The following is a 14789-nucleotide window of genomic DNA, read 5'->3' on the forward strand; positions in this document are numbered from 1 at the left end:
CCGGACCTCGCTCAAATATCGGCAAGTACATAAATCCAGCATCATCTCCTTTGCGCGTCGTATGAACAAACGACGGGCATCGATGGATCTCCCTGTTCGTTGCGATACCGCAGGCGTGGTAGTGTGACGCTTCGAGCGCAAATACACCAGACATCAGCAAGCAACATGAGACAACCGAGCGAGAGGGTGACGCTGCCCAAGTCGGACAGTTACCTGCCAGAGGTCTGGGTATGTCCATGTCTCCGTGGGACGCGCGTTCGCGTCGGTGTCAAGAAAGATTCCAGGTCTGACATTTGATGGCATAGTCACTGTACGCGATTGGCACGATTGTCATTCTGCTTCGCTTCGCGGTGCGCATGCGCACAGTCGGTCTGCGCGGGTTCCAAGGCGACGACTATCTCACTGGCCTTGTATGTTCCACACCATAGTGCCATGGAAGGGTTACTGACGGAGGAGACAGTACCTAGTCCTATACACCATGAACATCATCATCGTCCAGTACACATATTATAGTGGTGGAAACGTCGACGTCACGCCAGAACAAGTGGAGACGTTGCCGCAATCCGATATTGACGTGCTGAGATTCGGGAGTCAGCTCGAATTCGTGAGCTGGTACACCTATCCAGGGACAATATGTCGGTGCTCCCCCTTCCTGCCTAGCGACGTCTGCATCCAATGTCCAATGGCGAGTCAAAAATCTAACAATGGCACAGGGACTCTTAAATTCATGGTGCTCTTCTTCTACAGGAGAATAACCCTCGGCGTCCTGCGGGTTAAGACGATTCGCTTCCTCTTCTGGTTCTGCGCCGCGAGCTGGATCGGGCTCATCCTCTCCGTGTCCCTCAGTTGCCGCCCGTACGTTCTCTCCAAGTACCTTTGGTCTGTATACTAGTGTGCTGACGAGTGTCTCACTTATAGATACTCCCACAACTGGCAGATCAAACCCCTCCCCGGTCCAGAGTGCACATTCCGTCCCCAGAACTTCTGGACGCTGTGCGTGCTCAACGTCCTCACCGACGCGGCGCTCATGAGCATCCCGCTGCCCATCCTGTGGCACCTCCGCGTCTCCAAGCGCCGAAAGCTCGCGGTCGCCATCCTCCTGCTCTCCGGCGTCTTTGTCATCTCTACCGCCATTGTGCGCATGGTCATGACTATGGTCGGCGCACCCAACGTTATCACCATCAACAGCTGGGGTTTTCGAGAAACGTGTGCAGGGCTATGCGCCGTCACCGCGCCCATCCTGTGCCCCCTCTTCACGCGCGCGTTCTGGCGAAAAGGGCGGTACGGGCAGGAATACGTGCGGTGGAGAGACAATTGGCTGCGTCCGGGCGAGAGAAGAGAGTCCCCCGGATTCGGGACTTGGATCGGCATGGTGGACGGACTGGAAGATGACGATGACGATCTGTTCAGGTACGATACCGATGACGCCGGGTCTCTGGAGCAAGGGCACCATGAGCCACGTGGTGGATTCACGCCTGGGACGATCAGGCAGGGGACGGCGAGTATTGAAATGTCCGGAACCGTGACCCGGCGGGGCCCCGAGGAGAATGCTGGACCATGGAATGGCCCTCGCCAGAACAATATGAGTGGCGAGACCTTGGCCGGCGCTAGCAGCACTGGACTGGAAAGGGGCGAGTCGGGTGGACCTTCCAACAGCAATGGAAGTCTGCACAAGCATAGTCCGGTATGATGGGCTGGCTGATGGGCAAAGGGGTAGATATTACGACTTCTAATCTTTTTTTCAAGTGATATTAAATGAAATGGAGAATGCAAACCCTTTCACAACAAACTAGGCCAAGAATCTGCCTTCCTCGTGCCACCTTGCTGCAAACTCCAAGAGGTCCTCGCCGATGCCCGTGATGAGTGCGTCCTCCACAATACCCTCCTGCCAGCTGATACCAATAGTCAAGCCCTTGCCTGGGATACTGATCATGTTAAACCCAATGGCCTGCGACACCTGGGCGCCGTTGGAGAACATGGCGCGCAGGATCTCCCAGCCCTGCTCGCCGTCGCTGGTGGACGTGGCGTCTTCCCGCTTGAGGACGCCCAGATTGGAAATCTCCCACGCTCCAGTGCGTGGCTTGTTATTTTTTGAAGCATGGAAGGCGAAGATGTCCTTGATCAGAGGCAAGAGACCAATCACATCATCTACAGGCAGTGTCTCTGCCTTCTTGGACAAGTCAGCCTTGACGCGCCGCGCCGTTTGCCAGATCAGATCATCGGTGGCCCCAGGCTCGCGGAGCGCAGATACAGCGGTAGGTGGGTGATCGTGTGACGTGGAGGTCACGAGGCAACGCATCTTGTTTTTGAGACTCGGGTTGACATCCTTGCGCATGTAGTTCCGAAGGCTCATGGGCGTCGTGCTAGCGAATGCTTGGGCCTCCTCGGCCGACGTCCTCCTGGATATGGAGGCAAGGATCAAGGCGTGGAGTGTACACGTCAGGGTCGAGCCTTTTTCCCTCGATCCCTTGAGCAAGCTTTGCAAGATCGCGGGTGAGAAGTCCAGTGGTTTGATGCGCGTGATATGAGGATGGTCATAGTCTACTGGCTTCCCTGCCCAGACTGGCCTCTTCTGTGGCTTCAGGAAGTTCGGGGCTTTGGCTTCCCACAAGGCCTTGGCGAGGAACATGTATGTGTTCTTGAAGGGAACAGCGTCCTCTAACGGCTCAGGCAGCTCGGGTGGTTCCTTGAAGAGGAGGATCGGGTCCACGACCGCGAGGGGCGGGGGTTGAGACCGAAGTGCCTTTCGGAGATGCTGATGGAACTCTCCGCCGGCATTGCCATCGAACAGGCCATGATGAAAGAGAAATATGATCTGGAAGTACTGCTTCTCGATGGGTCGAACGACAATGATCCTCCAAGGCGCTTGTGTTGCGATGTTTGGCCAAAGTGCTTCATGAGCATCGCCCTGGATCTTGGCAATCTGATTCTCGTACTCCTCAGGTGTTGTCGCACTTGTGGTCACCCATTTCATGTGATTGCGAAGATTTATCTCGGCGAGATGGGAGAATGTGGCCTGGTTCGTGTCCTCGTCCAAGATTCCGACACGCATGAACGGCTGGTCCTTGACAACGTCGCCCAGGGCCGCTGTGAGAGTGGCTTCGGCATCCTTGGTCTGCGAGGGGGTTGAATAGCGCGCCGACACGGAGACTGCGCGATAGATGCCCATGTGGTGACGGCTTGAAGAGAAGAGCTCGGATCCGCTCAACCGGCGTAGGGCCCTAAGCTTTGGGGATTCCGTGACCATCGTCGTGCTGCGTGTACGTTGCCTAGGTAATTTCGTATACACTGCAGATTGAGGAACTGGTGAGAGGGGAGTGGTGGGCAACCCACTGAAATTTTGATCTCCGGGGAATACATGTATGTTGGATCTGTTTAAGGATCAGATTGATGTCTGCCTGTGGACGCCCTACCCTTGACATGTGCCTTGTTACGATGCAGGATCCATTCCTGCTGGGCTCCAGCCAATCGCCATAAAAAATAAGTCATGAGTTCGAATACGTATCGGTGCGTGCCTTGGGTAATAAATCCGACTGAAGCTTGCATCTACACCTAGACCCCGCGTCTCGATCCTTGGACACGGCAAGATGTGGTCCATCACCCTACAAAACCTTCCACATTGGATGAACATGAATGCCGCTCGCGCCGATTGTCTTGCGCAATCGCCACAATTCATCCCGTGTCGAAATGTGGAATCGCAGAGAGCGGACTGGACAGTCTCACCGACGCACCAACGGAACCAAACCTGACTGGAGCTGGTCAGATCCGACCCAAGACGTTTGGTTACTCGATCTTGGCGCGCGAGCCACCTTTGCGATCGAGGTCAAGACACGCGTCCACCAGCAGGCAGCAGATTCTCATGAGCGATATCACATGAGCTTGGACGCTTCAAGCTGGCGGCTTGATGTAGCTGGCAATTGTGCACGTAAGAAATGGGGGAAGCACAAGTTCTGGAACTTACAGTTCAATTATGAAGCCCTCCACGTGACCGTGATGGGTCGACCATCATGCGCAGGGCTGGCGATCGTGCGACAGCGGAGCTAACTTGAGCGCGAAAACACCTACTACGTACTCTCACTGCGCTTGTTAAGCTTGTCAAGTCCCCGAGCATGTTCTACGAGGTCTCTCGCCAGACGTTAGGCAGGTCACAGCCACGATGACCTTGAGCTTGGCCGCAACCGCCTCACGTCTGCTTCAGCGCCTCGCGCCCCGGGTCTTGTCCTCCGACATAACTGATCCCTCGCGGCGTTTCCAATTCATGTCCGATTTGCACCTCGAAGTCTGCCAGCAATACACCACCTTTGACTTTCCTGTGACAGCGCCCTATCTCATTCTCGGCGGGGACATTGGCCGCCTCATCGACCACGATGGACTCCTAGCCTTTCTTCAGCGGCAGACCGCCCGGTACGAGCGCGTGTTCTTCGTCTTGGGGAACCACGAGTTCTATGGCATGGCATACGAGGAAGCGGTGCAGAAAGCGTCGCAGCTGGAAAATGAGCCATCGCTCGAGGGCAAGGTCACCCTCTTGCACCAGGGCCGGCACGACCTTGATCTACCGTCGAAGCCGGGCATTACGATTCTGGGATGTGTCCTGTGGTCGCAGATTGCAGCCGAGTCGGCTGACAGGATCGACACGATGGTCAGTGACTTCAAGGAGATTCGAGGCTGGTCCACCACCACACACAGCGCCACGCACGCATCAGATCGGTCGTGGCTGCAATCCGAGCTGCGCCGTATCCGCGAGGAGGGCGAGGGGCAAGCGCAGCCACGGGACGTGATTGTCGTGACACACCATGCGCCTCTCGTCAAGGGGACGGCGAGCCCACAGCACGAGGGCAACGTTGTGAGCTCAGCCTTTGCGACGGATCTGTGCCTGGGTGAAGAGTGGAGCGGTGTGAAGCATTGGGTATTTGGACACACGCACTGGACGACGGACCTGAAGTCGAGCAATGGCGTGAGAGTTGTGAGCAACCAGCGAGGATACGTCTTTCCGGGGAAGACGCGGGCTCTAGATCAGAGGCCGGTGAAGCATACCTTTGACCCATCGAGACGTATTCAGTGTTGAATTGGGGCGGACTGGACATCATGCGGTAATTACCTACATGTCGTACATGTGCGTATTGTCGGGGTTTGTTGACGTGGAGTGACATGCAGTCATGCAGCTAGACGAGCCAACGCCAGCGCATCAGCAGAACGCATTGGGAAGTCGGAGGAAGAAGTCGGTCGTTGAAGATAAGGAGGATGTTCTTTTCGTCACTGGAGGTACTTACTGATGAGTCCAACAAATAAATGCAATCCAAGTACATGCTAAGGTTGCAGCACAGTATCGGTACAAATATCACGTAACTGCATGTTAATGGGTCCAGGATGGGCCCCAGCCAGCCTTCACCGCGTTTTGGGTACTGCTCTTTCCGACGTGTTTTTTCGAGGGGGTGTGGCTTGGGCCTGAATTGGATGTCAGTGTCTGCTCGAAGGCTGCAACCCTCGGCCATGTTAAGAGAGAAAAATCGATATCGGAGGGGCATACTTCACATAATGATGCTCTGGTCATGATGAAGGTGAAGTCAAATGCTGCTGGGAACCAGATCGATCTACAGCGGTTGAGGCGCCCGTCACGGTGTACGTACTGGAGCCACTAATGTAGCGAACCAGTGGGCCACTAACAGCCAGCGCCCGCCAAGGCCCAGCTGGCCCTCACCATGAGTTAAGCCCCCATTCGACGCCTTTGACCTCCATTTATTTGTTTGGCTCCAGTCTTGCCTTCGGCCTTGCCTCTTGTCGCCTGTTGGATTTTCTAAAACAACACGCGACGGACGACGCAGGATACTCTCTGGTGTCGCCCTGCCATTCCCATTGGGCTGGGTCTCACATCGCTGTCTGCTTCTGTTTGATTTTTTTCTCTTCGCGACGTAGCTCGAGGCTAGACAGCTTCGCAAGGCGTCGCGTGGACTAACAAGACTGGCTGGCGCCAGAAGTTCAGCAGCAAACTCCTTTCCTGCATTACTATGACTACGGCGCGCCTTCGAACTCAGCCTGCGATTGACTATGCTACAATACCCTGGCGCGTGCTTGCTACTTTCATCCTTGCTTGAAATTTGAACGCGTTATGGAGGCCGCGAAGGAAGGCGTGAAGGAAGGCGCAAAGGCGCGTCCAGCCAGTTCTTCCTCAGCTGGCATCAAGAACCTCGCAATCAACGGAAGCCACGACCGCAAACCACTCTTTCCACGGCACCAGTCCACCATCTCGGCCGACCACGCCCACTCCCCTTCGAAACAGCCCGCGCTGAGCCGACGCGCTAGCAGCGCGAGCGCCTCCAAGCTCCCCACGAGTACCTTGTCGCAGGGCACGCGCAAGCCACTCTCCCTGACGGAAGCTATGCGCCTCGCGGAGAAGGAGGAGGGCCTGCACGCAGACCACACCGACGAGTCCCAGCCCATCGATGCCTCGCCGAGTCCTGCGCCCCGCCCATGGCGTGAAAAGAAGGACAGCGTGGAGCCGATCCCTATGAAGAAGGACGGCGTGAAGCGCACCGAGCCCATCAAGAGTGCCGGCAGCGACGGCGCGAACTGGCGCGAAAAGTCGGACTGGAGAAGCAAGAAACCCGAGAGTCACGAGAGCACCAATGGCGACGCGCAACTTCCCGACCTCGTTCCTGGAATTGAGGATGTCCCGCTGCCATCCGTCGAGAAGGACCCTGCCTCGGACTTGCGCAAGACCGTGGGACCGCCCAAAAGCTTTGCGCCAAAGGCTCAGTCGCCAGACAAGGTCTTCACCTGGCAGATTGACGACGACTTCACGGCCGGCGATATCCAGGTGTCCGATAGTCCGAGGCTCAAGGCAAATGGCAACCGGCCATTTGCAGATCGCTTAAAGTTTGACGAGAACAGCGAAGTGGATATTCATTCAAAAACCCGCGTCAACAACCCAGGATCCCAGAACACAAGACTCGATGAGATTCACTCCAGGGAGGTCAAAGCTGGCAACAACATCCCGCTCGAGCGCCCAGCCGACCAGCAGAACACAAAGCTCGACGACATCAAAGCACGCGAGGCCGATGCAGAGGCAAAGATACCTATACCGAACCGACACTTGTCGTCGCCTCCAACCAACACCAAGCTCGACGACATTCGGCAACGGGAAACAGCAGGCTTGTCTAAGCGGCAGCTCGCGTCGGCCCGACTGGAAGAGATTCGGGAGAAGAATGCAGCATCGCGGTCCAAATCACCCGAAGAAATCCAGCCGATCGTCAAGGGACATCGGGCTAGTCCGTCTCTCACGCAGAAGCCCATTTGGTACCGACCAGGCGGCGGCGCCGTGGCCGCTGTGCCGGACACCCCTCCGTCGACCTACAAGACGCGCCGCGAGAGAATGGCTGAGGAGCGCGCAGCCAGCGCTGCTAGCGGCGGGAGCCCTAATACGTCCCCGTCTGACAAGGCAGCCGAAGAGTCGCAACCCGCGATTCCACGCCCTACGGTGTCGCACCGTCGCGCGGACTCGAAAGATCTGCTGCGGCAGGTCATCCGGGGCTCGAGCGAGAGTCCCGCGTCCGATTCACAGACCACCAAAAAGGTCGGACGGAAGAGCGACAAAACATCCGGCGAGGGCTCACCTGCCCGAGGCTCGCCCCGAAGAGCAGCAACCACGAGCAGCGCTGCCGCCCGGCGACGCGCGACCACTAAGAATGGTGCAAGACCCAGTACGGGAATTGCCGGACTGAGGAGGATCATGTCCTCAGAATCATCATCGGGGAGTAAGAGATCCAGTGTACATTCTGAGACTGATCCGACTGATCGCATCGAAGGGGAGATGAGTCTGTTTGCGCCTAGAGACGACTATTCGGAACGAGGCTCGGTGCGGGCAGCGTCACCATCCTCAGAACCTAAGCGGTCGGAGGATGTGGACTCAACGCCCAAGGCGCCCGTGAAGCATCAGGATGTGCTCAGCATGCCCACGCCCAAGGTGTCCGGAGCTTACGTCGAGACCCCGGCGACGATCAGGAAGCTTGACTTTGGGGGGAAATTGGACGATCAAGATGACGCGAAATCCACCAGCAGTGAGCCGCTGAGGGCGCGCGACAACGGTACGGCGTCTGATCTAGGCGCAGATGAGAAGCGCCGCCGAAGCCGATCCACATCATCTTCGAGACGACCCCGTGCGCGATCTCTGCCGCGGAACAAGCGATCGCTCAAGAACACTGCAGTCCTTCCCTCCGTCAAGGCAGACCTCGCTGAGATTAAGAACATGTTCAATCTCGAAGATTCCACCGTGGACGACTTTGAAGAGGTCCTTGCTGGTACCAAAACAGCCTCACCCGAAATCACGGACCTACTTGCGAAGCTTCCAGAGAAAGCTCCCGTCAACGACAGCTTTGACATCGAGCTCGATGCTATGAAGGAGCGCGACGGCAAGATCAAGCGCAGGATGAGCGATCCGTCCCCCCAAAAGCCCGACCGCATCTCCAAGACAGTCGTCAAGCAGGAGGACGATGACAATACCCTCACTCTGACGGAGCGCATGGTCGGCAAGCTTGGACGGTCCTTGGCGGGTGTGAGGACATCCCAGCAAGGCATTGGCCGTCTGGCCGATGGCTTCTCCAAGACTTCCGCCAACAGGCCCTCTGCGGTTCACAAGGGAACAGAGGAACCTGCCACAGAGAAGGTGTATATTCACGTCAAAGACACCGACTCCGCCGGCTACCTCCGAATTCCCATCCCCAAGCTCTATACCACAGAAACCGGTCTCCGCCTAACACCCCTCGGCATCCTGACAATAGTCTTCGGGCTGTGGTACCTGTTTGAGAGCATCATGTGTGGCCTGTACTGCCAGCCGACGAGCTGCTCCTCAGAGATGCCGTGCAAGTGGTCGCACGATGATCCGACATTTGGCCAGGCCATCCCCGTCAAGCTCGACCAGTGGGCGACGGGTGGTGCGGGTCGCTCCGCTCTCAACGCTGCCGGCCGGGACCTCGCAGACGCTATCCTCGACATCACCGATTCCGTGCAGGGCACCGACATTCGTGACGTTGACGTGCAGTCGCTGACCTTTGAGGGCCGCAGGAGGCACCGACGGCGCATGATGAAGAAGGGCTACCTGAAGCGAGACGAGGATGTCGACTGGGAGACGAGGAGGAAGTGGGATGCCTGGCACCGCGCCAGAATGGAGAAGGAGGGTCGCGTCGCGGCTGGCGAGGCCGAGGTGAAGAGCGTCGGGGAAGATATGCCTATTTTCTAGAGTTGATATGAGTATGATGATGTATAATGGCTAGCAGGACATATGTTTCGTATCACCCAAGTTTACATACGTAGGTGCATGTCGAACACTGAATGGCTCTTCTTCTCTCTCCACCACGCCAAGTGATAGATTAGTGATGAGTATTAGTTAGCATTACATATATGTTCGTTCGTGTCTACTCTGTATAGATTCTGGTATCATCCACATGGCGTTTATAAAATCAACTCCAACCCAGGCGCTTGTTTACTTGCTGTTGCATTTATCATCCACGACGCAGATCTTGACGCTGACAGCAATGGCAATGACCACGATGATGAGGAAGAGGACGAGCATGAGCCACCAGAAGAGCTTGCGGCGGTTGCGAGCATGTTTGATACCGACCTCGACCTGGCCGGTGCCCTTTTCGAGGTTTTCCACGGTGCCGACGGCGTTGGTTTCGGCGGCCTGGACGTGTACGTCCTGCTGCTCGACGACGGTCGCCAGGTCCTGGTAGATGGCGGCTAGCTCGATGAGGGTCTGTTCGATGCGCTGGAGCTCCCCATGGCGGGCGCGGACGTTACCGAGGACGGAGCTGGCCTGGCCGGTGCGGTTGGTGCGGAGCTACTTCATGTCAGTATTTCAAATAGGGCAAAAGAAGGAGAAAGTCGTACCGCCGCCTGGAAGACGCCCTCATTGCCCCAGTCGGCCTCGGTGGCCTGCTGGACCTCGTGCTCGTCGGCGTCGGGGTTGATGATCCTGTACTGGCGTGCAATCTGCTCGCGGTAGCGCGCGCGGTATTCGCCCTCGACGCTGCGAAAGGTGTCGATCTCCCTGCGGAACGAGGACCGCAGGGTGTCGAGCTGGGTGGTCTTGACGCCCCGCGCGCCGCCCGTTGTGCTCGCCAGGTCGTGCTCGAGCGCCTTGATGCCGTCCTTGATGCTGGCGATGCGGAGCTGTGTCTGTGCGAGGAGCTGTTCGAGCTGCTGGCCGTGCTGTTCGTGGCCGCTGGCGCTGTTGAGGACGCGCTGGTGCAGCTGGCTGATGGTGGTGAGGTCGCTGGTGAAGGAGTCGATCTGTTTGCGCAGGTCTTGCACGCGATGGAGGAAGTCTTGTTGGCTCAGGATGGCGGAGGGATCACTATTGTTGTTGTTGTTGTTGTTGTTGTTGTTGTTGTTGTTGTTGTAGCCTTGCATTTCGTAGTTTTCTTGGGCGTAGTAGTTGTCATGTTGGCCGTATTGTTGTTGTTGGTCTTGAGCATAAGGGTTCTGCTCCGCGTATGGGTTCGACATGTTGATCTCTGCTCGTTCATGGGCGTGCTTGGGGACGATTGCTCTCTAAATGTTCCCTCCTCGTAGATTGGGCTGATGTGTACTCGTGGGTAACCTGGTCAAGGTAGAAAGCGACCGGAAGTGATACTTAAACACCGACAGATATAAGATATGCGACAAGAGGCTCTTGAGGATGAGCTGAGCTAGGCATTGTTAAATCCGGTCATTCAGGGTCCAGCGGCCCAGCGCGCAGGACACTAAGCCTACCTCGGTAGCGTTTGTGGCGGTTCCTGCACCCAGCACGACTGCGGCGACCCGCGGGAGCCTGACTGGACTTGGATTATCTGAGGATTCCCTTTTATAGCGTCAGCCGTGGCTAGTGATTATTCTAGGAGAGACAGACAACGGCTGAGCTTGGAATCAGTCTACGCTGTTGATGCGTCGTGATGGTGGCGCAGCAGGTCCTCGCGCGCTCGAATTCACCATCAGTTGCCATCCACTCACTGGGGACTAGCGAGGCTGTGCTGACGGGCAGCGGGAGAACCTTTTGACTTTTCGCAGACTTGGATCGACTTCTCATAAGGTAAGGTGTCTAACTTTGCAAATTCCAGACTTGAGAGACACTGTCCCCATGCGTAGGTAGTTCTGGTCAAGGAAATCACTTGATTCTGGGGTAGCTTGAACAGACGTCATATCAATCAATGAGTGCGCGTGTTCGATCAGACAGAACTCTACAAGGAGTGGAGGTAAAAGAGTAAAAAAGGAACCGCTGAGCGGTCGGCGGATCTCTCCCGCCGGGAATTGAACCCGGGTCTCAAGCGTGACAAGCTTGCATACTGACCACTATACTACGGAAGAATTTTATCGATAAGCGAGCTGTGTGCAGCCGCCGTAGTCGGTCATGCTGAAATGAATTCCAAAATGACCATATGACCTACGTCTACTTGCAACCGTAATCCATCCCATTATCAATCTCGCTGTGGCGGGGGTACAAGTGGTGACTTTGACTTTTCTGTCCACGCCTGTCTTTATTTAAGAACACTATTAGAATTACGCTCGTCTTTGAACATGAGCACGCCCACGAGAGTACTCGAAATAAAGAACTACTTAGGCAACATAGTTGACCGTGGTGCGGCACTCATTGTTGTTCCCCCAATGCTTGCTGCCGCACCTCCCGCACCCTCCCATGTCCGAGTTCTTCAAATCCTGATAGTCGTACCACATCTCGTTGCCCGTGCGCGTGCACGCCGCCGGCCCCGCGATGAAGATCTTGCAGTTGTCGCGCTGTGCGCCGTCCATGTCCATGCCGCTCTCGGCCGAGCCGTAGTTGACGTCGTCGTTGCGGATGAGCTCGCTGTTGACCGCGCGGTCGCAGTTGCGCACGAAGTTGATGGCGCTGCCGCACATGCCGCTGCCTTTGCAGTCAAAGGGCGGCGGGATCTCCTTGTTGTTGAAGTCGCCCGAGTGGTCGATCTTGCAGGGGAAGTTGTGCTTGGACTTGTCCGCTTCTGGATTCTTGTAGAAGTTGTCCCAGGCCGTCTGTAGGTCGCAGATGGGCAGGGCAAAGGTGTTGGCGGCCTGGATGTTGTCGGCGAGGCCGGTGATCTGGTCTTCGGGGACGCCGTCAGCGAAGTTGAGGCGGGTCTCGTGGTTTTTGTTGCCGTTGGCGACAAAGGTGTTGATGGAGCTGTTTGGTGTGACGAGTCGCGGTTAGTCTGTGGTTTGTAGATGCTCAAGCGAGAGAGCATAAGAGACAGGGGAAGGAATGGAACGAACCCAAAGACAATGTCCTCACGACTGATGCCGCCCCAGACCTGGCCGTCCATCGTCTCGATGCCAGGAAGCGGGGGGAAGGGTCCGCAATCATTTGTGTCGTTGTCTTCAAAGGGGCTGCCGCCGTGGCAGCTTCCGGTGGCGGCGACGAGATAGTACGCGCGCCCGCCGTGGCAGGCCATTCCCGAGCCCTTGACGCCGGACAGGAACTTGTCCTCGTTCTGGCCCCAGTCGCCGCCAGCGTCCTCACAAGACATGCCGGAGTCTAGAACGCTGTCACTCATGTTAGTTCTAGTGGGTAGAGCGAAAAAGGGGCAAGTAGCCAGCTCGCGCAGAGCCACGTGACTCACAAGGGGCTGATGTCCTGCTCCGAGATCTCCCACGCCAGGGGGATCAGCGCGGCATAGATTGAGCGCTCCAGCTGATGGCGTAGTTCCTCGACCGAAGGAATATCGGTGGTCGAAGCCACCATCTTGCCGTTGGCTATGACCTTGCCCAGCATCTCCATGTCCTCGTCGCTGCCGCTGAACAACTTTTCCGCTAGCTTGACAACGGAGTTCTGCCAGATGAGGATAATGTCCCTGAGCCTCTCCGTGACCTGGTTCTGGGACCCCAAGGGCCCCTCTGCGGCCGAGGTGAGATCTTTGGCCAGCGTGATGCCGTTCGAAACTAGGTTGTTGGTGAAGTCCGTGAGACTGTCAAAGTCGTTGGGCCTGTCCTCGGCGAACTTCCACCCCTTGAGGGTGCTTTTCCAGATGGGAGCAGCCAGTGAGCCGTAGCCTAGGAGGACAATGTCCATGATGACGTCAACGTCCATCGTTTTCTCCTTCTGGGGTGCAAAAGTGTCGCTGAAGGTGCCGATGCCGCCTCCAATATCGTCATGTGCGTTAGACAGCGTCTCGTGCAGGTTCCACAGGATCTATAAAGAGGGACTCGTTAGAAGGAGAGCCACGGACAGTTGAAGGTTAAAAGAGAAGGAAACTCACGCCGTCGAGCTTCCGGAAAGAGTTGAGGATAAAGTATCCAGCCGGGTGGTTGGTGTCATGGCACTGCAGGGCGTTGCCGCCCTGGCAGCCGTTGTTGCCGATCATTTTATGGCAGTCCATGAACTCGGGCCCGTTGAAAACGTTGCTGACATGGCGCGGAAAGGGGAACTGGCTGTCGGGGTTGCTGTCCCTTTGTGCCTGCCACCCACTGACGACTTCGCTCCAAGCGGCGTCGGCTGCAATCCTGGACCAGCGAGTGGCCTCGTCGACGCTGGCATCGTCGACCCCGTCACTGCTGCACCGGACGGACTTCCAGTCGATGGGATCCTGACGGACTCGTAGAGCGGACACTGGAACTGTTGCAGCGTGGCTAAGCTGCAAGAAGGTAGCCGTCAGGGCCATGCTGGCTAAACCTGTGGAAGCCAGGGTAGGCATCTTAGACGCCGTGTTGTCGTTATTTCAGAACAGGTCAGGACGAATGAATATGAGAAGAGCAAGAAGCGTAAAGTAGCTGAGAAGGAAGGTGCTATCGGCGTTGGGTTGCTCGTCTTGTCTACCTGTAGGTATTGATATATTCTCAATCATCGCTAGACCCACGGATCGACACAGCATCTTATATATCCAACCCCATTCTTCTCTCCTCGCATCCTTCCTTCATCTTTTCTGGACGAGGCTAACAAGTTTCAAAGGTTTCAACTTTGTAATTTGCTAATAATAGGGAGGATTATGGCTTAGCTCCTTCTGACGAGGCGCTAGCCGGCCCCATTCTGCACCTACACATAACCGCCCGCCGAGATCTACAGGTTCGAGTTGAGTGTGTGGTGCCATTGGTGCACAAGTGACGCCAAGCGCCCATTCTCAGTAGACGCGCCGAGAGAGGCGAATAAGCGGCGTATGCTGTTTGGCGGCACGGTCCCAGACTGGCTTGAACATGGGCTTGGAAGAGAGTAAACTAGATCCTTCGGTTGCGACCTTGGGGCTGAGCAGGTCGGATCCTTTGGATCGCGCTTGCGCGCCACCTTTAGGTCCAGTCGGGTACTGCAATCTTGGATCTAGGAGTTTAGGAGTTTAGGAATTTAGGGGTCCGGGTACTATAGAGATCTAGACGTCTGGTCCAGTTGCCGACTTGATGCTCGACGTCAGAGGCAAAGGCCAACTGTGGAGTAATTCTGGTTATTTCAGGGGTATGTGCCCCGTAGGGCTGAGGCTGGAGCTGGAGCTGCACACATGCTCTTCACCCTAGAGAAGCTGATTAAGTCACTGACTCGACAGACCCGAGGTTTCACCATTTTAGACTTGATTATCTTCTTTAAAGGATGCCGAGGGATGTTACACACTAAACTCTAACTCTAGCTCCCATCGCACGCCTGCTGATCTCTTCGCCCTTTCACTGAGTTAATGCCCATCCCGATCAACTCTCAGCCTACTCTTGTAGGTTCTTCTTCATGCTGTCCACCGCCTCCCGTGAACTAATGCTCTCATTTGCCATGATACGCTGTCGGCTTCCCCTGCATCGTGGCCCAAATCGATGACCGCAACGGCACATGCGCT

At 56.3% G+C, this 14789-nt stretch overlaps 6 protein-coding genes across 6 annotated transcripts; 3 read left to right on the forward strand and 3 right to left on the reverse strand.

Moving 5' to 3' along the window:
• Positions 1-165: 165 nt before the first annotated feature.
• J7T54_001024 (uncharacterized protein) lies at positions 166-1690 on the forward strand (the record flags this gene model as incomplete). The annotated part of the gene is made up of 5 exons (XM_051508812.1): positions 166-228; positions 306-410; positions 461-635; positions 714-855; positions 919-1690. 5 exons carry the CDS (start codon positions 166-168, stop codon positions 1688-1690), a joined length of 1257 nt encoding a protein of 418 aa, XP_051360150.1.
• A 99-nt stretch (positions 1691-1789) lies between these two features.
• Positions 1790-3169, reverse strand: J7T54_001025 (uncharacterized protein; the record flags this gene model as incomplete). The annotated part of the gene is made up of 1 exon (XM_051508813.1): positions 1790-3169. One exon carries the CDS (start codon positions 3167-3169, stop codon positions 1790-1792), a length of 1380 nt encoding a protein of 459 aa, XP_051360151.1.
• Positions 3170-4156: 987 nt separating this feature from the next.
• J7T54_001026 (uncharacterized protein) lies at positions 4157-5065 on the forward strand (the record flags this gene model as incomplete). Its single annotated transcript, XM_051508814.1, has 1 exon — positions 4157-5065. One exon carries the CDS (start codon positions 4157-4159, stop codon positions 5063-5065), a length of 909 nt encoding a protein of 302 aa, XP_051360152.1.
• Positions 5066-6106: 1041 nt separating this feature from the next.
• On the forward strand, positions 6107-9232 carry J7T54_001027 (uncharacterized protein; the record flags this gene model as incomplete). The annotated part of the gene is made up of 1 exon (XM_051508815.1): positions 6107-9232. The coding sequence occupies one exon, from the start codon at positions 6107-6109 to the stop codon at positions 9230-9232; it is 3126 nt and encodes a 1041-aa protein (XP_051360153.1).
• Positions 9233-9475: 243 nt separating this feature from the next.
• On the reverse strand, positions 9476-10500 carry J7T54_001028 (Syntaxin-like protein-like protein; the record flags this gene model as incomplete). Its single annotated transcript, XM_051508816.1, has 2 exons — positions 9476-9832; positions 9883-10500. 2 exons carry the CDS (start codon positions 10498-10500, stop codon positions 9476-9478), a joined length of 975 nt encoding a protein of 324 aa, XP_051360154.1.
• Positions 10501-11586: 1086 nt separating this feature from the next.
• On the reverse strand, positions 11587-13673 carry J7T54_001029 (uncharacterized protein; the record flags this gene model as incomplete). Its single annotated transcript, XM_051508817.1, has 4 exons — positions 11587-12166; positions 12256-12525; positions 12603-13171; positions 13239-13673. 4 exons carry the CDS (start codon positions 13671-13673, stop codon positions 11587-11589), a joined length of 1854 nt encoding a protein of 617 aa, XP_051360155.1.
• Between the last annotated feature and the right edge of the window lie 1116 nt (positions 13674-14789).

The sequence above is a fragment of the Emericellopsis cladophorae genome (assembly GCF_022114955.1).
Source record: "Emericellopsis cladophorae strain MUM 19.33 chromosome Unknown NODE_49_length_168633_cov_116_125306, whole genome shotgun sequence".
In the NCBI taxonomy this organism is placed as follows: Eukaryota; Fungi; Ascomycota; class Sordariomycetes; order Hypocreales; family Bionectriaceae; genus Emericellopsis; species Emericellopsis cladophorae.